The 22,042-nt window shown below is 42.3% G+C and overlaps 1 protein-coding gene and 1 long non-coding RNA gene across 2 annotated transcripts; both read left to right on the top strand.

The window, feature by feature from the left end:
• The first annotated feature begins 4,600 nt into the window (after positions 1–4,600).
• On the top strand, positions 4,601–7,671 carry LOC106571232 (uncharacterized). The gene is made up of 3 exons (XM_082961685.1): positions 4,601–4,879; positions 6,465–6,684; positions 6,769–7,671. Exons 1-3 carry the CDS (start codon positions 4,748–4,750, stop codon positions 6,792–6,794), a joined length of 378 nt encoding a protein of 125 aa, XP_082817811.1. The 5' UTR covers positions 4,601–4,747; the 3' UTR covers positions 6,795–7,671.
• A 13-nt stretch (positions 7,672–7,684) lies between these two features.
• LOC145860869 (uncharacterized) lies at positions 7,685–18,324 on the top strand. Its single transcript, XR_014380604.1, has 2 exons — positions 7,685–14,153; positions 14,408–18,324. It is a non-coding gene; the product is annotated as an uncharacterized LOC145860869 (long non-coding RNA).
• Positions 18,325–22,042: the final 3,718 nt, after the last annotated feature.

The following is a 22,042-nucleotide window of genomic DNA, read 5'->3' as shown; positions in this document are numbered from 1 at the left end:
GGTTAGGCTATCCTTTCTGCATGGCTACCTTTCTGTATGAGAGCGTGGTGCATTCCCGTTCTCAAAATAGTAGGTCCAGGGTAGCCCGGCAGGGCTCCTATTTGGGGGGGACCTCAAGGGTGGTAATGATTCAAGTCACATGTCATTGCAAATGAAAATGACATAAAAGCATTGCAACGTATTACAAAGACATAAACCTCTTTCTGACTATTCTTACAGCCCATAAGTGACGTTGGCTAACTGGGCTGCTCCATTCCACATTTAGAGTAAATATCTCCCCTAGGTATTGACATTATTGTTTTAAAATGAATCTCTATTTCACTCCCATAAATAATATCTTCCCCAGCACTATTTGAGGCCTACTTGCCTTCATTATTCCAGTGACGTGAGGCACTGAACCTACCAATGATTTGCTAGTATATTCTCACTTGGTTATATTACCTACTCACTTCGACCAATATGTGCGTTAAAGTGCATGACTTTACTTTTTATTTGATTAAACAACAGTAACATACAAAACAATAGAACAGCCAGAGCGATTACAATGAGGACAAATAAACAAAAAGTAACAAATACATCTGAGACATTTTGCTTTGCATACGTTTTAATACAAAACGAATGTTTATGTGTATGAAAATGTTTCCTAATAAGAGATTGACATACTGACATTCAACTATAGAATATGTGTAGTAAAATGTCAAACTTGGATATTTCAATGGTTGTATGCATTTTGTTGCCAAGATATAGCGTCACATCGGTCCAGAAACCCTCACCATGCAAACAACCACAAAATAAGTGTTCAATAGATTCAGTTTCTAGTTAACAAAAACTGCATTCACTAGTAACATCAGGTGTGTATATATTTAGAAATCAAGTTATTACAGGGGTAGAATCCATGGATAATCTTAAAGGAGATAACCTTTACTTTGTTGGTCACCATAAATTTGAGGAGTGAGCCAAGCACGGTGCCAGTTCACATCAAACGATGAAGCCCAACAAAATATGCCAGAAGGAATAGATTTCCTGTAGAAAATATCCCTTAATAATCCATTGTTGAATTTCTAATCTGGTAAACCTATGCCATTCACCTGGGTATCACTTACAATCGGAAATGTCCCACAATATCCATTATTCTGTAGTAAAGACTTTATCGCCACTAGGTATAGCTTTTATAACGGTGTCATATTCCTTGCTTGAAACCTCAGTTGTATCTTTCCATAAACTCCGTGTATACAGATTCCCACTGATACTAACTAATTGGCTGACTAGAACAATGTTGTTTGAGAACCAATTACGGTAAAATAACATCTTGTTTCCATGTAATATAGAATTATTATTCCATATAAAACATTTGAAGTGAAAAGTTGTTTATACAGCAAAGTCCATCACATTAAAGCCTGCTTGTGAAAAGATGCCAATTTCACAGGAAGTTTACCCACAATATAAGGACATTGTAGTAAAAAAAATATTCCAAAAACGGAGTATTTATTTTTTATTAAGTACCTTTTTAACCCAGTTGGCTTTTGTTATTGAATTAAAGAGAATGAAGTCTAAGACATTTAGACCACCATCTAACCCTGTTGGTGATAACATCTCTTTTTATTTTGGCTTGTTTTTCCATATGAAGTTGTACAATAGCCTAAGGTACAGCAAGTGGATTTTGGAATGTCAATAGATAGTCCCTCAGCCTTTGATAATAACCTTGCTTTAGAGGCAGGTAGTTCTCCCTTTATTTATAGCCACCTTTAAAGGTTTCACGTAAAAATGGTGCTGTTTCTTCAGAGGTTTTGGAAAATTCAGAGGGTAATCCAACATGGCCTGGATAGTTTTTTTTTTTTTTTAATGGGGCAATCCCATTTTGGATGTCCATAATGGACAAATCTTGACAGCAAGTCTGATTGAATTCTTCACTAACAGTTAACATTCTCTTTAGAACCAAGAGTTTAGTCACTGAAACGTATCTAAGGAGTAAAGATTCTCATAAAACATAGTGGTAAAGTCTGATATCAACTCTCTATCCTCAGAGGTTACCCCATTAATCTTATCTTTCCGAAGTGTTCTGAATTCCCTTCTCTTTTCCAAATAAAAAAAGCATCTGTTAATTTTACATTTTTCAAGCCATTGTTTTCTTAACCTTATGAAGGCTCTTAGCCTTTTCCTTATATAATTTGTGTAGTTGGTTCTGTAAATCATTAAATTTAGCCTTAAGATCAAGATGCTCAATTTCCGTGATATTTGCAATTTTCTTAGAGCTCAGTTACCTCACATCTTAAAGCAAGCTGCTTCCCATAAGTAATACAGGCTGAGCAGATTTTACATTTCAGCTGTTCCCAATATTCCCCATATAGCGAGCAATAGTAACGGCGTCTTTTTGTTGGCACTAACACCACCATGGTTCGTTGAACAAAGCCTTTGGGGGAAAATAATGGTGTTTGGGGATAAAACGCAGAAAATAAGGTCTGTGGTAAACACAGGTTTAGGCGATCGTTTTGTTCTATGAGATCATCTCCAACTAACGTCACTTTTTGTGAATTCTTAATCATTTATAAAGGCAACCTAATTCATAAAGGTATTGCTAACTGACTGATATAATTATCCCTACATCAGAGGTAGAGACGTTGTTTACATACTAACGAGCGGAATACGTTTTTCCACCAATGATAGAATGCCAGAAAGCTCTTCAACAAGTTTTTCCACCAATGATAGAATGCCAGGAAGCTCTTCAAGAAGTTTTTCCACCAATGATAGAATGCCAGGAAGCTCTTCAGGAAGTATACCGGAAGTGAGACATGTTTTAAACCAGAGGCGAAGCGAGAGTGATAACTGGGGGCAAAATCTGTCTTCTCTAGCAGGTGGCGATTTTTCGTTTCTTTCCGCTCATCAAGCGACCAGTTTTTGTATGGAGGTCAATGAGAGCGTGTCGAATTTGGTTAACAAAACATTGAATGGCTTATTTACTACGTGTGGCTTATTTGATCGAATAGAAGTTTCGTAATTATTCGGCTGTTACGAGTGTACTGATATAAGTAGAACAAGTAACATCCCGACAACTTCGAGAATAAACACTATATCGCCGTTGTGCCTGGTCGTTACTAGTTACCCCAGTCACAAAGTCAGAAACCCCGCCTATTTCGACAATGTATCATCTTAAAATGTTATTTTAAAAATAACTTTGACCACACTACTAACCTTATGCTTAACCTTAAATTTAATCTCATTTTGTTTTCATACATTTTTACGATACAGCCAATTCTGACTTTGTGGTTGTGGTAACCGTTGTGCTTTTTGTTCACACGCGTATCTGCCCTGTCATTGGCTAGAATGGTCCCACCTGATCTTGCCTCCCGTTTGCCTTCATTTTGAAGATTTAATGTCATTGTTAGAGTGTCCAGTAGGGTAACTGTGTTTTAATGAAAAGCATGCATGGGGTTTGGAGCAAATTCACATTTTACTAAACTAACTACATTATATTTTGCCAGAATATGACATATTGTGGGCTTTCACATGATTATCTATGACCTGTACGCTCTCGTTGGCTGCCCCTCGCTTCGTACTTGTCGCCAAACCCACTGGCTCCAGGTCATCTACAAGACCCTGCTAGGTAAAGACCCCCCTTATCTCAGCTCAATGGTCACCATAGCAGCACCCACCTGTAGCACGCGCTCCAGCAGGTATATCTCTCTGGTCACCCCCAAAGCCAATTCCTCCTTTGGCCGTCTCTCCTTCCAGTTCTCTGCTGCCAATGACTGGAACGAACCACAAAAATCTCTGAAACTGGAAACACTTATCTCCCTCACTAGCTTTAAGCACCAGCTGTCAGAGAAACTCACAGATCACTGCACCTGTACATAGCCCATCTATAATTTAGCCCATACAACTACCTCTTCCCCTACTGTATTTATTTTGCTCCTTTGCACCCCATTGTTTCTATTTCTATTTCTACTTTGCACTTTCTTCTACTACAAATCTACCATTCCAGTGTTTTACTTGCTATATTGTATTTACTTTGCCACCATGGCCTTTTTTGCCTTTACCTCCCTTATCTCACCTCATTTGCTCACATTGTATATAGACTTATTTTTCTACTGTATTATTGACTGTATGTTTGTTTTACTCCATGTGTAACTCTGTGTTGTGTCGAACTGCTTTGCTTTATCTTGGCCAGGTCGCAATTGTAAATGAGAACTTGTTCTCAACTTGCCTACCTTGTTAAATAATTAAAAAAAATGTGTCATGGATGATCTTGAGTCAGAACTGAGGTTACCAGGAGAACTGTGCGAAAATGACTATTCAGATGATGAATCAATCAACAAAAAACGAATCAAGCAGCCAAACCTCCCCCGGAGCCAACTATATTTAAAGGTACTTTATAAAATACAGTTTGTAGACGAATATGTGAACAGCTAGTTTATTGTCTTGACAATGCTACCTGTGGCAGTTTATGCTTGCTCTGGACCCAATGCGTCACGAGAACGCACGACTATATGCCTGATTATCGTGTTCATCATTGTGTAAGATTTCTTAGACCTAGTAACCAGTCTGTCTCCTGTATAATCACAGAGACACAGCGTGAGACTGGTTTTTACAAGACCACAATTAACTGCCTCCAGCACATCAAGGAGGCCCTCCTACACTATAGATGTCAGGAAGCTGCTGAGTACATGTCCAGTTACTCTCGAACACTGGAGGACATGCCACAACGCTACGCTGGGTATGTATATCTTTGGTCTGACTAAACACTCACAACATGAACTCAAAGTACTGTAGAAATGCAAAATTTGATTTCTTCAAACATTGTCTTTCAGATAATTTGGAGGACAAGCACAGATACTACACCACCGTCCCATCTCGAAGCTGGAAGACACAACAGTTTCTATGCGTGAGTGAAACACTCAGGACTTAAAACATTACCTGACGGTATGTTCCTTCTTATCTTCTTTCCTTCACCTCTGCATTCATTTTGTTAAACTATCACCTTTCCTAAAGGACCCTAAGTCAATATAGGTTAAAAAAAGTCAATACTTTTATTATATTTTGAGCCAGTATGACACCTTCAAAAACAAACAAATGGCTGGAATATGTAACAATGTGTTTAACATGGAAATGTACAGTAACAGTCAAAAGTGTGGACTCATCTACTCAAGGGTTTTTCTTTATTTTTACTGTTTTCTATATTGTAGAATAATAGTAAAGGCATCAAAACTATGAAATAACACATTGAATCATGTAGAGACCAAAAAAGTGTTAAACACATAAAAATATATTTTATATTTGAGATTCTTCAATGTAGCCACCCTTTTCCTTTGATAGTTTTGCACACGACATTCTCTCAACCAGCTTCACCTGGAATGCTTTTCCAACAGTCTTGAAGGAGTTCCCACATATGCTGAGCACTTGTTGGCTGCTCTTGCTTCACTCTGCAGTCAAACCCATCCCAAACCATCCCGAGTGGGTTGAGGTCGGGTGATTGTGGAGGTCGGGTCATCTGATGCAGCACTCATCACTCTCCTTCTTGGTCAAATAGCCCTAACACAGCCTGGAGGTGTGTTGGGTCATTTGTCCTGTTGAAAAACAAATGACAGTCTGACTAAGCGCAAACCAGATGGGATGGCGTATTGCTGGTTAACTGTGCCTTGAATTCTAAATAAATCAGTGTCACCAGCAAAGCACTCTCACTCCATCACACCTCCTCCTCCATGCTTCACGGTGGAAACCACACATGCGAAGATCATCCGTTAACCTACTCTGCGTCTCACAAAGACACGGCGGTTGGAACGAAAAATGTTTAATTTGGAATCATCAGGCCAAAGGATAGATTTCCTCCGGTCTAATGTCCATTGCTCGTGTTTCTTGGCCCAAGCAAGTCTCCTTCTTATTGGTGTCCTTTAGTAGTGGTTTCTTTGCAGCAATTTGACCATGAAGGCCTGATTCACGCAGTCTCCTCTGAACAGTTGATGTTGACTGACCTTCATGTCTTAAAATAATGATGGACTGTAATTTCTCTTGGCTTATTTGAGCTGTTCTTGCCATAATATGGACTTAGCCCTATTTGGTAAAAGACCATCTTCTGTATACCACCTCTACCTTGTCACAACACAACTGATTGGCTCAAACGCATTAAGAAGGAAATTCCACAAATTAACATTAAAAAAAGACACACCTGTTAATTGAAATTCCAGGTGACTGCCTCATAAAGCTGGTTGAGAGAATGCCAAGAGCGTGCAAAGCTGTCAAGGCAAAGAGTGGCTACTTTGAAGAATCTCAAATATAAAATATTTTGATTTAACACTTTTTGGGGGTTACTACATGATTCCATATGTGTTATTTCATAATTTTGATGTCTTCACTATTATTGTACAATGTAGAAAATAGTAAAAATAAAAACAATTGAATGAGTAGGTGTGTCCAAACCTTTGACTGGTACTGTATGTGAATGTACATTGAGGAAGTGTTTTGTCCAGTAGATCTGTCTGGAGCACTCGTTTCACCTCCTGGTGAACGGGCAGTTTGAGTACGCCAAGCGTCAGCTGTCCATCGCTGAGAGCTGGAGGTACGGCAAGCAGTCAGCTGATCAGTCCCAGCGGATTAAGCTGATCCAGTCTTACAGTGGCTTCCTGGATTACTTCATCTGGTGTGGGGGGGGAATAAAAGAGGGGGGGAAAAAGGCCACCGTCTCCAGCACAGGTAAGAGGATACCTGGCAACCCCCAAACATCCATTATTCATTGGTTTCAATTACACTGATAGTAAAAATCTTCATTTGTGTTAGACTGCTGGGCCACTCGGGAGATCTAAGGCACTGCATCTCAGTGCTAGAGGCATCACTACAGACCCTGTTTCGATCCCGGGCTGTATCACTACCGGCCGCGATCAAGAGTACCGTAGGGCGGTGCACAATTGGCCCAGCGTTGTCCGGGTTAGGGGAGGGTTTGGCCGGGGTAGGCCGTCATTGTGAAATAAAAATGTGTTATTACTGACTTGTCTAGTTAAAAAAATACAATAAATAAAGACTAAAAACATCACCATCTACTGGACAGATAATGTAACTGTGCCTTTTGGGACATAATTCCAATGCATTTCAAACATCATGGTAAAACAAAGAGTAACCAGAAACTGTGGTGCCTTAGCTTAACATGGACTTTGACACAATTATTTCAGATGAGTATGATGCTGGTGTCATTCAAGAGATGCACAGCTACTTCCGCCAATCCTTTGTGAACCTGAAAGATATCATGAAGCTTCCTGGGGTCTGGGATCCTTTTGTTCTGAGTTACATTGACGTAAGTACTAGTTTGTGTTTTAGTAGGCATGAAACAGGAGAAAACATTTCAAAACAGAATGGGGAATGGTACTACTTGAACTTTACACTTATTTTCATTTTGCGTTTCAAAGTGGTTTGCTACGATTTGCCCTACTGAACACGACCCCTGGCGTCCCCTTTTCCCTTCATTGAACTACGTTCCCTTATCACACTACCTATGATGAGAATGTTTTGACTTGTATGTGTCAATGGCAGATGCTGGAATTCTACAACGATAACGAGGGAGCTGAGAAGGTTCTGACAACAGTTTGCCCACCCCCAACACCCATGTCTACAAAAGTATTTGATCCCCTGCTGATTTTGTACGTTTGCCCACTGATAAAGAAAGGATCAGTCTATAATTTTAATGGTAGGTTTATTTGAACAGTGAGAGACAGAATAACAACAAAAATATCACAAATGTTATAAATTGATGTGCATTTTAATGAGGGAAATAAGTATTTGACCCCCTCTCAATCAGAAAGATTTCTGGCTCCCAGGTGTCTTTTATACAGGTTAGGAGCTTGAGATTAGGAGCACACTCATAAAGGGAGTGCTCCTTACCGCAGCTATAAAAAAGACACCTGTCCACAGAAGCAATCAATCAGATTCCAAACTCTCCACCATGGCCAAGACCAAAGAGCTCTCCAAGGATGTCAGGGACAAGATTGTAGACCTATACAAGGCTGGAATGGGCTACAAGACCATCGCCAAGCAGCTTGGTGAGAAGGTGACAACATTTGGTGCGATTATTCACAAATGGAAGAAACACAAAATAACTGTCAATCTCCCTCGGCCTGGGGCTCCATGCAAGATCTCACCTCGTGGGGTTGCAATGATCATGAGAACGGTGAGGAATCAGCCCAGAACTACACGGGATGATCTTGTCAATGATCTCAAGGCAGCTGGGACCATAGTCACCAAGAAAACAATTGGTAACACACTACGCCGTGAAGGACTGAAATCCCGCAAGGTCCCCCTGCTCAAGAAGGCACATATACATATCCGTTTGAAGTTTGCCAGTGAACATCTGAATGATTCAGAGGACAACTGGGTGAAAGTGTTGTGGTCAGATGAGACCAAAATGGAGCTCTTTGGCATCAACTCAACTCGCTGTGTTTGGAGGAGGAATGCTGCCTATGACCACAAGAACACCATCTCCACCGTCAAACACGGAGGTGGAAACATTATGCTTTGGGGGGTGTTTTTCTGCTAAGAGGACAGGACAACTTCACCGCATCAAAGGGACGATGGACGGGGCCATGTACTGTCAAATCTTGGGTGAGAACCTCCTTCCCTCAGCCAGGGCATTGAAAATGGGTCGTGGATGGGTATTCCAGCATGACAATGACCCAAAACACACGGCCAAGGCAACAAAGGAGTGGCTCAAGAAGAAGCACATTAAGGTCCTGGAGTGGCCTAGCCATTCTCCAGACCTTAATCCCATAGAAAATCTGTGGAGGGAGCTGAAGGTTCGAGTTGCCAAACGTCAGCCTCGAAATCTTAATGACTTGGTGAAGATCTGCAAAAGGAGTGGGACAAAATCCCTCCTGAGATGTGTGCAAACCTGGTGGCCAACTACAAGAAACATCTGACCTCTGTGATTGCCAACAAGGGTTTTGCCACCAAGTACTAAGTCATGTTTTGCAGAGGGGTCAAATACTTATTTCCCTCATTAAAATGCAAATAATTTTATAACATTTTTGACATGCGTTTTTCTGGATTTTTTGTTGTTGTTATTCTGTCTCTCACTGTTCAAATAAACCTACCATTAAAATTATAGACTGATCCTTTCTTTGTAAGTGGGCAAACGTACAAAATCAGCAGGGGATAAAATACTTTTTTCCCCCACTGTACCTCTACTGTTACATGAAGAAATGCGACCACCCATCAAATAAAGTGCTCAAGGTAGGACTGAGGCCATTGTTTGTGTTCTTGACAAAGGTATCTAGCAGAAATGTTGAGCGCTGGCTTCTGTTTGTTTTAAACATTATTTTGTATTAAATAAAAATCGGCTATATTTGTTTTTTTTCTGAAGTATGTCCTTTCCTTTTGTATTGTAGGAAAGGCACCAAAGAGGGTGTGAATGGGAATAGGTGGGAAGTATACTCACAAAACATTTGTTTATTTAGCTGTATGTTTATAGTTGGCTTATTGAATGTTAAATTAAGCCATGGAAAATAATGTTTGCCTAAGGTTGACCTCCCTAAAAAAAGTAATTACAGTACTTTTGTTAGATGTAATTGCTAAGCTCTAGGCTACAGTTAGTCCTGCGCTCCTCTGCCCTTTCAATAGCATTCTAGTACAGTAATGTTTAATGAGTCCATGTTTTCTATTACATTAGCCTTAGATCCTGTATACATTGGTCCCAAATCACAAGTTAATGCTGAAATACAGTTCTCTTCTGCTACAGTCCGGTAAGTAAGTGTGTTGTGTATAGATAGTACCAGTCATTCAAGGGTTTGTCTTTATTTTTACTATTTTCTACATTGTAGAGCAATAGTGAAGACATCAAACCTATGAAATAACACACATTGAATCATGCAGTAACCAAACAAGCGTTAAACAAATCAAAATATATTTTAGATTTCAGATTCTTCAAAGTAGCCACCCTTTGCCTTGATGAAAGCTTTGCACACACTTGGCATTCTCTCAACCAGCTTCATGAGGAATGCTTTTCCAACTGTCTTGAAGGAGTTTCCATATGCAGAGCACTTGTTGGCTGCTTTTCCTTCACTCTGCGGTCCAACTCATCCCAAACCATCTGAATTGGGGTGAGGTCGGGGTGATTGTGGAGGCCAGGTCATTGGCGGCAGGTAGCCTAGTGGTTAGAGCGTTTAGCCAGGAACCGGAAGGTTGCTAGACTTGGTGCTCCGGTACCGCTTGCTGTGCGGAAGCAGAGAGAACAGTCTATGACTAGGGTGGCTGGAGTCTTTGACCATTTTTAGGCCTTCCTCTGACACCGCCTGGTATAGAGGTCCTGGATGGCAGGAAGCTTTGCCCCCAGTGATGTACTGGGCCTTTTGCACTACCCTCTGTAGTGCCATGCGGTCGGAGGCCGAGCAGTTTCCATACCAGGCAGTGATGCAACCAGTCAAGATGCTCTCGACGGTGCAGCTGTAGAACCTTTTGAGTATCTGAGGACCCATGGCAAATCTTTTCAGTCTCCTGAGGGGGAATAGGTTTTGTTATGCCCTCTTCATGACTATCTTGGTGTACTTGGACAATTTTAGTTTGTTGGCGATGTGGATGCCAAGGAACTTGACGCTCTCAACCTGCTCCACTACAGCCCCGTTGATGAAAATGGTGGAGTGCTCAGTCCTTTTTTCTGTAGTCCACAATCATCTCCTTTGTCTTGATCACGTTGAGGGAGAGGTTGTTGTCCTGGCACCACACGGCCAGGTCTCTAACCTCCTCCCTATAGGCTGTCTTGTTGTTGTCGGTGATCAGGCCTACCACTGTTGTCATCGGCAAACTTAATGATGCAGTCATGAGTGAACAGGGAGTGCAGGAGGGGACTGACCACACACCCTTGAGGAGCCCCTGTGTTGAGGATCAGCTTGGCGGATGTTGTTACCTACCCTTACCACCTGGGGGTGGCCCGTCATGAAGTCCAGGAGCCAGTTGCAGAGGGAGGTGTTTTAGTCCCAGGTTCCTTAGCTTATTGATGAACTTTGAGGGCACTAGGGTGTTGAATGCTGAGCTGTAGTCAATTAATAGCATTCTCACACAGGTGTTCCTTTTGTCCAGGTGGGAAAGGGCAGTGTGGAGTGCAATAGAGATTGCCTCATCTGTGGATCAGTTAGGGCGGTATGGAAATTGGAGTGGGACTAGGGTTTCTGGGATAATGGTGTTGATGTGAGCCATGACCAGCCTTTCAAAGCACTTCATGACTACAGACGAGAGTGCTACGGGTCGGTAGTCATTTAGGCAGGTTACCTTAGTGTTCTTGGGCACAGGCACTATGGTGGTCTGCTTAAAACATGTTGGTATTACAGACTCAGACAGGGAGAGGTTAAAAATGTCAGGGAAGACACTTGCCACTTGGTCAGCGCATGCTCGCGGTACACGTCCTAGTAATCCGTCTGGCCTTGTGAATGTTGACCTGTTTTAAAGGTGTTACTCACATCATCTGCGGAGAGCGTGATCACACAGTCTTCCGGAACAGCTGGTGCCCTCATGCATGTTTCCATGTTATTTTCCTCGAAGCGAGCATAGAAGTAGTTTAGCTCATCTGGTAGGCTCGTTTCACTGGGCAGCTCTCGACTGTTCTTCCCTTTGTAGTCTGCAATGGTTTGCAAGCCCTGCCACATCCGACGAGCGTCAGAGCCGGTGTAGTACAATTTCATCTTAGTCCTGTATTGATTCTTTGCCTGTTTGATGGTTCGTCGGAGGGCGTAGTGGGATTTCTTTATAAGTTTCCTTGTTAGAGTCCCGCTTCTTGAAAGCGGCAGCTCTAGCCTTTAGCTCAGTGCAGATGTTGCCTGTAATCCATGGCTTCTGGTTGGAGTATGGACATACGGTCACTGTGGGGATGACGTCATCGATGCACTTATTGATGAAGCCAATGACTGATGTGGTGTACTCCTCAATGCCATAGGAAGAATCCCGGGAACATATTCCAGTCTGTGCTAGCAAAACAGTCCTGTAGCTTAGCATCTGTTTCATCTGACCACATTTTTTTATTGATTGAGTCATTGGTGCTTCCTGATTTAATTTTTGTTTGTAAGCGGGAATCTGGAGGATAAAATTATGGTCAGATTTGTCAAATGGAGGGAGAACTTTGCATGCGTCTCTGTGTGGAGTAAAGGTGGTCTAGAGTTATTTTTTTTTCTCCTCTGGTTGCACATTTAACATGCTCTGGGTGAGGCTTTTCCTCTTTTCTTATGGCGGAGTAGTTCATTCACTGTGGTCTTAGTGCCAGCATCGGTCTGTGGTGGTATTTAGACAGCTCTGAAAAATACAGCTGAAAACTCTCTAGGTAGATGGTGTGGTCTACAGCTTATCATGAGATACTCTACCTCAGGCGAGCAAAACCTCGAGACTTCCTTAGATATCATGCACCAGCTGTTATTTACAAAAATATGTTTTCCACAGACTCTTGTCTTCCCAGACGCAGCTGTTCTATCCTGCAGATGCAGCGTATAGCCAGCCAGCTGTATGTTGATAACGTCGTCGTTCAGCCACGATTCCGTGAAGCATAAAATATTACAGTTTTGAATGTCCCATTGGTAGTTTAATATTCTGCATAGGTCTTCGATTTATTTTCCAAAGATTGCACCTTTGCTAGCAGAATGGAAGGAAGTGGGAGTTTATTCGATCGCCTATGAATTCTCAAAAGGCAGCCCGCCCTCTGGCCCCTTTTTCTCTGCCTTCTCTTCACGCAAATTGCGTGGATCTGGGCCTGTTCCCGGGAAAGCAGTATATCATTCATGAGCTAACGTGCGCTAATGTGATTAGCATGACATTGTAAGTAACAAGAACATTTCCCAGGACATATACATGTCTTAAATGGGCAGTTAGATTAACAAGAAATTAAGTTAACTGCAATGTCAAATTTACAGCAGCGATTACAGTGTAAAAATACCATGCTATTGTTTGAGGAGAGTGCACAATAACAACAACAACAACAACTTCTATCACGTCAACTCGTTTGATACATTCACTTCTGAAGGTAAATAATGTACTTACATTCAGTACTCTTGCTCTGATTTGTCATCCTTAGGGTCCCAGAGATTTTGTTTAGACAAAATCAATTTTTATATTCAAATGTGGAGACTGGGTTCTACAGTTTGAACCCCTGCTGCGTCTGGCTCCACACCCACCCCGCCCGGCCATCTAGATGTGTATAAGCTAATGATCCATCTATGGGGCGGCAGCGTAGCCTAGTAGTTAGAGCGTTGGGCTAGTAACCGAAAGGTTGCAAGTTCGAATCCCCGAGCTGACAAGGTACAAATCTGTTGTTCTGCCCCTGAACAAGGCAGTTAACCCACTGTTCCTAGGCCGTCATTGAAATGAATAATTTGTTCTTAACTGACTTGCCTCGTTAAATAAAGGTAAAATACATTTTTAAAATGTATGATATTCCTGGGAGTGTGTAATTTTTTTTTTATTACCATATCATTTTTGTATGTTCTCTAATGTACTTGAAAATGTATCAATTGACCAATTCGGCACATTTGGGCAGACTTGATACAAAATATTGTCCAGTATTGAAATGCTTCGATGGAACAATCTGCAACTTTGTGCACACACTGATGCCATCTAGTGGCCAAAATCTAAATTGTGCCTTCGCTGCAATAATACATTATGGCCTTTCTCTTGCATTTCAAAGATGATCGAATAAATAATACAAACAGTTTATCTTTTACCAGGTCTAATCTGTTATTCTCCTACATTAATTTCACATTTCCACAAACTTCTTCAAAGCATTTCCTTTCAAATGGTATCAACAATATGCATATCCTTGCTTCAGGTCCTGAGCTACAGGTAGTTAGATTTGGGTATGTCATGTTATGTGAAAATTGAAAAAAATTGTCTGATCCTTAAGAGGTAAGGACACTGTGCCCTAGCGTGTAAAATGTGGAAAAATAGCCAATTTATGGTGCATCTTGATGTTCTGGCCATTCTTTCAATGTTGTGCATGAAACAGGGGCTTTTACACATTAAGATGAATGTGTTTAGTGGATGCGCCCTTCACATTGACGTTGGTCCCTTGAAGGTGTTCATAGTAAAGGAAGAATCGATTTGTTTCAGAGATGCACTTCACAACATTCCAGGCCAGAGAGACTTGGCAGTGAATCGGGTGCCACTGGAAGTGAAGCACTTTGTGCTCGGAGCCTTTTGTCCTCAATGTAAGTAAAGCTACACACTAACACTTTTGTTGTTGTGGAGTATTACTTTCTTCCAGTTGTGAGATAGTGACAAGGCTGCCAATAAGTGAGGAAGTCTCAATGTGGCCAAATATACAATTAGTTTAAGAATACATGTTTACTTCCTTGAATCACTATTATTGGCTGTCCTTAGGTCTTGTTCCTCCTGGTTCTGATAGTGGAAAATTAGCCGTATGACATCTAATGTATTTTAATCAATTTGTCTCTTTTGCCAGATGCCTTCATGTACCGTGGTGTAGGTAACGACACCCAAAAAGGAGTTACGTCCGAGGCGCAGAAGACTAAAAGGTCCAAGAAGGATAAGGAATCCAAGACAGCTAAGGCTCAGCAGAGAATGCGGAAAGCAAAGCCCAGACTGACTTTGAGAAAGCACCTCGGAACGCTGCTGGGCGCATCGGCGAGAACTGAAACGTTTTAAAAATACGTGAAAAGCTTCCACCATTGCCTGATCATGGCAGACATAACCTCATGCAGTCATCGGGTCATACTCTCTCCCTTTCCATGACAGCTGCTCCAACTACACCTCACTGCAGGCCTCACTCTCACTGCAGGTCTCACTCTCCTTTCATTGCTTTACTTCTCAAGTTCTACGATTGTCCACCAGGGAGAGCTCACACGATGGCTACGTTTTGAGTCGTTCTGAATGCTGCTGAGCCAGTAACTGAGAGCTGCGTTCACTGTGGTAGTTCATAGGGAAAAAGGAGGCTGGGTATGCTGCAGTATTAGGTCTAGGACACGGTACACAGCTCTCCCAACGGGTAGATCGCAAGCTACCGGTAGCTCGCAGCCAACATGTATGAGTAGCTCACCAAGCAATTCTGAAAGTACATGCATGTTTTTCATGTGTTCCCATCACAAACTTTCATAAACAAGCTCCTGGCTACTATTTAACCAAAACCACATTGAAATTATCCTACCCCTGGTTAGCCACTATAGGCTTAAAAGCCCAAATGAACACTAAATCTGGCAATTAATTTCTGGCAATATTTCCATTTGCCTCAGTCTGTCTGCTTGGTACATGCATTTGTCTATCACTCAGTATGTTGCCAGTTAGCCATGCTAGTAATGATAACCATCTTGTGGGTAGACAGACTTTCTGCAAAAACTCAATTAAATGTTAACTGCAAAGTAGGCTTACCTGACAAAGTTATGATTATTTTTATCAATTGGGTGGCCATCCTTTTGCAAACGCTGCCATAACGTGCTGCAGCAGTAGGCCTAACAAACATTACTACACTGACACATTCCCCACTTTCTGAATGTGCAATTAAAGGGGAGTTGCACATGAAAATCAAAATGTATCCTTCCCCAATTACATTTTCCGTCAAGATAGCAACTCCGCCCCCTTCAGCAGTTCTATCTACTGTAGAGAGCCTGCAGAGTTCTGTTATACTATCCAGGTCTGTGCCCAAACAGTTCGAGCTTCTACTTTTAAAAATCCATCTCGCCAGAAATGAGTCCCTCACTGTTGCTGCTTGTTATAGACCCCCCCCCCCCCCCCCCCAGCTCCCAGCTGTGCCCTGGACACCATATGTGACTTGATTGCCCCTATCTATCGTCAGAGTTTGTACTGTTAGGTGACTAAACTGGGCTATGCTTAACATCCCGGCCGTCCTACAATCTAAGCTAGATGCCCTCAATCTCACACAAATTATCAAGGAATCTACCAGATACAACCCCAAATCCGTAAACATGGGCACCCTCATAGATATCATCCTGACCAACTTGCCCTCTAAATACACCTCTGCTGTTTTCAACCAGGATCTCAGCAATCACTGCCTCATTGCCTGCGTCCGTTATGGGTCAAACGACCACCCCTCATCACTGTCAAACGCTCCCTAAAACACTTCTGCGAGCAGGCCTTTCTAATCGACCTGGCCCGGGTATCCTGGAAGGATATTGACCTCATCCCATCAGAGGATGCCTGGTTGTTCTTTAAAAGTGCTTTCCTCACCATCTTAAATAATCATGCCCCTTTCAAAAAGGCTAGCTTTTTCAAACAGAAATTTGCATCCTGCAGCACTAATTCCAAAAGGTTTTGGGACACTAAAGTCCATGAAGAATAAAAGCACCTCCTCCCAGCTGCCCACTGCACTGAGGATAGGAAACACTGTCACCACCGATAAATCCACGATAATCAAGAATTTCAATAAGCATTTCTCTATGGCTGGCCATGCTTCCACCTGGCTACCCCGGCCAACAGCTCTGCACCCCCCCCCCCCCCCCCGCTTCTCTTTCACCCAAATCCAGACAGCTGATGTTCTGATAGAGCTGCAAAATCTGGATCCTAACAAATCAGCAAGGCTAGACCATCTGGACCCTCTCTTCCTAAAATTATCCGCCTCCATCGTTGCTACTCCTGTTACTAGTCTGTTCAACCTTTCTTTTGTATCATCAGAGATTCCTAAAGATTGGAAAGTGGCCGCGGTCATCCCCCTCTTCAAAGGGGGAGACACTCTAGACCCAAACTGTTAGAGACCTATATCCATCCTGCCCTGCCTTTCTAAAGTCTTCGAAAGCCAAGTGTACAAACAGATCACCGACCATTTCGAATCCCACCGTACCTTCTCCGCTATGCAATCCGGTTTCCGAGCTGGTCACGGGTGCACCTCAGCCACGCTCAAAGTCCTAAACAATATCATAACCGCCATCGATAAAATGCAGTACTGTGCAGCCGTCTTCATCGATCTGGCCAAGACTTTCGACTCTGTCAGTCACCGTATTCTTATCGGCAGACTCAACAGCCTTGGTTTCTCTAATGACTGCCTCAACTGGTTCACTAACTACTTCTCAGAGTTCAGTGTGTAAAATCGTAGGGCCTGTTGTCTGGACCTATGGCAGTCTCTATGGGGGTGCCACAGGGTTCAATTCTCGGGCTGACTTTTTTCTCTGTATATATCAATGATGTCGCTCTTGCTGCGGATGATAATTTGATCCACCTCTATGCAGACGACACCATTCTGTATACATCTGGCCCTTCTTTGGACACTGTGTTAAAAAACTTCCAAACAAGCTTCAATGCCATACAACACTCTTTCCGTGGCCTCCAACTGCTCTTAAATGCTAGTAAAACGAAATGCATGCTCTTCGCCCGCCCGCCCGACTAGCATCACTACTCTGGACAGTTCTGACTTAGAATATGTGGACAACTATAAATACCTAGGTGTCTGGTTAGCCTGTAAACTCTCCTTCCAGACTCATATTAAGCATCTCCAATCCAAAATTAAATCTATAATCGGCTTCCTATTTTGCAACAAAGCCTCATTCACTCATGCTGCCAAACATACCTTCGTAAAACTGACTATCCTACCGATCCTTGACTTCGGCGATGTCATTTACAAAATAGCCTCCAACACTCTACTCAGACTGCATCCAATTTGCTATCACAGCGCCATCTGTTTTGTCACCAAAGCCCCATATACTACCCACCACTGCGACCTGTAGGCTCTCGTTGGCTGGTCCTCGCTACATACTCGTCGCAAACCCACTGGCTCCAGGTCATCTATAAGTATTTTCTAGGTAAAGCCCCGCCTTCTCAGCTCACTGGTCACCATAGCAACACCCACCCGTAGCACAAGCTCCAGTAGGTATATTTCACTGGTCATCCCCAAAGCCAACACCTCTTTGGCCACTTTTCCTTCCAGTTCTCTGCTGCCAATGACTGGAATGAATGGCAAAAATCACTGAAAGTGGAGACTTATCTCCCTCACTAATTTTAAGCATCAGCTGTCAGAGCAGCTTACCGATCGCTGCAGCTGTACACAGCCCATCTGTAAATGGCCCATCCAACTACCTACCTCATCCCATATGTTTTTTTTTTCTGGTCTTTTGCACACCAGTATTTCTACTTGCACATCCTCATCTGCACATCTATCACTCCAGTGTTAATTGGTAAATTGTAATTACTTTGCCACTATGGCCTATTTATTGCCTTACCTCCTTACTTCATTTGCACACACTATACAGATTTTTGTATTGTGTTATTGACTGTACGTTTGTTTATCCCATGTGTAACTCTGTTTTTGTCGCACTGTTTTGCTTTATCTTGGCTAGGTCGCAGTTGTAAATGAGAACTTGTTCTCAACTGGCCGACCTGGTTAAATAAAGGTGAAATAAAAAGCATTGACATGGATTCAGAACATAATTTTTTTGTTGTTGGTCCTCTATCATTAATTGTAATATTGAGAGTAAAAAAAAAATGAAACGGAACAGAATTCCCAAAAATACAAATGAATTTAATGGGGACCCAGAGGTGTTTTTTCACCTTTATTTTTAACAGGTATATTGACAGAAAACACATCTCATGTACACCAGGGACTGGGAGCAGAGAAGAATGTGCCTATTTGAAAGCAACATTTTAGGTAAATACAATTTAAAAAAGTATCTGGTGCTAGAAAAGGTTGGAGACCCCTGGTCTAGGAGGTAAAAAGCTCTGAAGCTAGCTGTGGCCTCAACTGAACCTCTGATTCATGGAAAACTCAGCTGCATTCATGTGGAGGCAACATGTTGGAATTTACTCATCTTTTGGGACGCCAAAGAGCAGCATAACAGACGCAAAAGACAATGCAATGATACAGAGAGAAAAAAAGTACATTTCTGTGAACTGCTGTTGCGATTCTTCTGCCAAGTTCATGCTGACACCACAAACAACATTCTACATCACACACACACAGGCGGAACGCAAGTCTGATTACTGTACACCCCTCCAGCTGCTCGATGCAGGATAACAGAGCTCAGTTTCACAGGCCAAGGGTTCGCATGCTGCCTGGGAACAGAGAACAGTGGGCCCAGCTTTATCATGATTAAGGATGACATCATACACTCATGTTTGTTGTCACAACCTGCGATGGAGTCTTTTGTTCCTGAACAACTACAGTTGAAGTCAGACGTTTACATACACCTTAGCCAAATACATTTAAACTCAGTTTTTCACTATTCCTGACATTTAATCCTAGTAAAAATTCTGTCTTAGGTCAGTTAGGATCACCACTATATTTTTAAGAATGTGAAATGTCAGAATAATAGTAGAGAGAATGATTTATTTCAGCTTTTATTTCTTTCATCACATTCCCAGTGGGTCAGAAGTTTGCATACACTCAATTAGTATTTGGTAGCATTGCCTTTAAATTGTTTAACTTGGGTCAAATGTTTCAGGTAGCTTTCCACAAGCTTCCCACAATAAGTTGGGTGAATTTTGGCCCATTCCTCCTGACAGAGCTGGTGTAACTGAGTCAGGTTTGTAGGCCTCCTTGCTTGCACACGCTTTTTCAGTTCTGCCAACAAATTTTCTATAGGATTGAGGTCAGGGCTTTGTGATGGCCACTCCAATACATTGACTTTGTTGTCCTTAAGCCATTTTGCCACAACTTTGGAAGTATGCTTGGGTTCATTGTCCATTTGGAAGATCAATTTGCGACCAAGCTTTAACTTCCTGACTGATGTCTTGGGATGTTGCTTCAATATATCCACATACATTTTTTCCCTCATGATTCCATCTATTTTCTGAAGTGCACCAGTCCCTCCTGCATCGAAGCACCCCCACAACATGATGCTGCCACCCCCGTGCTTCATGGTTGGGATGATGTTCTTCGGCTTGCAAGCATCCCCCTTTTTCCTCCAAACATAACGATGGTCATTATGGCCAAACGGTTCTATTTTTATTTCGTCAGACCAGAGGATATTTCTCCAAAAAGTACGATCTTTGTCCCCCATGTGCTGTTGCAAACCATAGTCTGGCTTTTTTATGGCGGTTTTGGAGCAGTGGCTTCTTCCCTGCTGAGGAGCCTTTCAGGTTATGTCGATATAGGACTCGTTTTACTGTGGATATAGATACTTTTGTACCTGTTTCCTCCAGCATCTTAACAAGGTCCTTTGCTGTTGTTCTGGGATTGATTTGCACTTTTCGCACCAAAGTACGTTCATCTCTAGGAGACAGAAAGCGTCTCCTTCCTGAGCGGTATGACGGCTGCGTGGTCCCATGGTGTTTATACTTGTGTACAATTGTTTGTACAGATGAACATGGTACCATCAGGCGTTTAGAAATTGCTCCCAAGGATGAACCAGACTTGTGGAGGTCTACAATTTTTTTTCTGAGGTCTTGGCTGATTTATTTTGATTTTCCATGATGTCATGCAAAGAGGCACTGAGTTTGAAGGTAGGCCTTGAAATACAGCCACAGGTAAACCTCCAATAGGCTAATTGACATCATTTGAGTCAATCAGAAGCTTCTAAAGCCATGACATAATTTTCTGGAATTTTTTAAGCTGTTTAAAGGATAGTCAATTTAGTGTATCTGACCCACTGGAATTGTGATACAGGGAATTATAAGTGAAATAATCTGTCTGTAAACAATTGTTGGAAAAATGACTTGTGTCATGCACAAAGTAGATGTCCTAACCGACTTGCCAAAACTACCGTTTGTTTACAAGACATTTGTGGAGTGGTTGAAAACGAGTTTAATGACTTCAACCTAAGTGTATGTAAACTTCCGACTTCAACTGTAACTGACTTTATGACCTGTACTTTTCAATTTCAGGGAGTTACAGGAATTAAACACTCTGATACTTTTCTGTAAGGTGAGAGTGACTTGATTGTTTAAATTTGAACGGTTGTACCTGATTCATTGCTGTAGTCTGTGTGCCTGTGGAATGGCAAATGTGACTGCTGTATTTTGTACTGTTTGTTACTGAATAAACACTTTCGATTAGTTGGCTGAAAAAATATAGCCTAAATGAATATAGTTGTTTATAATTAATGACTCTGAAGCTTAAGTATTTTTGTTTCACCCATGTAACCTTATCAAATCAAATTGTACCTTACTGTGAAATGCTTACTTACAAGCTCGTAACAGTTCAGTTAAAAAAAATACGGATAAGAAATTAAATTAATAAGTAATTAAAGAGTAGCAGTAAATTAACAATAGCGAGACAATATACAGGGGGGTTCCGGTACAGAGTCAATGTGCGGGGACACTGGTTAGTTGAGGTTATTTGTACATGAAGGTTGAGTTATTAAAGTGACTATGCATAGATGATAACAACAGAGAATAGCAGTGGTGTAAAAGGGGGGGGGGGGGAGCAATGCAAATAGTCTGGGTAGCAATTTGATGAGGTGTTTAAGAGTCTTATGGCTTGGGGGTAGAAGCTGTTTAGAAGCCTCTTGGACCTAGACTTTGTGCCGCTTGCAGTGCAGTAGCAGAGAGAACAGTCTATGACTAGGGTGGCTGGAGTCTGAGAATTTTTAGGGCCTTCCTCTGACACCACCTGGTATAGAGGTCCTGGATGGCAGGAAGCTTGGCCTCAGTGATGTACTGGGCCGTTTGCACTACCCTTTGTAATGCCTTGCGGTCGGAGGCCGAGCAGTTGCCATACCAGGAAGTGGTGCAACCAGTCAGGATGCTCTCGATGGTGCAGCTGTAGAACCTTTTGAGGATCTAAGGACCCATGCCAAATCTTTTCAGTCTCCTGAGGGGGAATGGGTTTTGTCGTGCCCTCTTCACAACTGTCTTGGTGTGCTTGGACCATGTTAGTTTGTTGGTGATGTGGACACCAAGGAACTTGAAGCTCTCAACCTGCTCCACTTTAGCCCCGTCGATGAGAATGGGGGCGTGCTCGGTCCTCTTATTCCTGTAGTCCACAATCATCTCCTTTGTCTTGATCACGTTGAGGGAGAGGATTTTGTCCTGGCACCACATGGCCAGATCTCTGACCTCCCTATAGGCTGTCTCGTTGTTGTTGGTGATTAGGCCTACCGCTGTTGTGTCATCGGCAAACTTAATGATGGTGTTAGAGTTGTGCCTGGCCGTGCAGTCATGAGTGAACAGGGAGTACAGGAGTGGACTGACCACGCAC

This window comes from Salmo salar, chromosome 15, assembly GCF_965601325.2.
Source record: "Salmo salar chromosome 15, fSalSal1, whole genome shotgun sequence".
Lineage (NCBI taxonomy): Eukaryota > Metazoa > Chordata > Actinopteri > Salmoniformes > Salmonidae > Salmo > Salmo salar.
The sequence above is the reverse complement of the archived record's forward strand: the minus strand, read 5'-3'. Positions and strand labels throughout refer to the sequence as shown.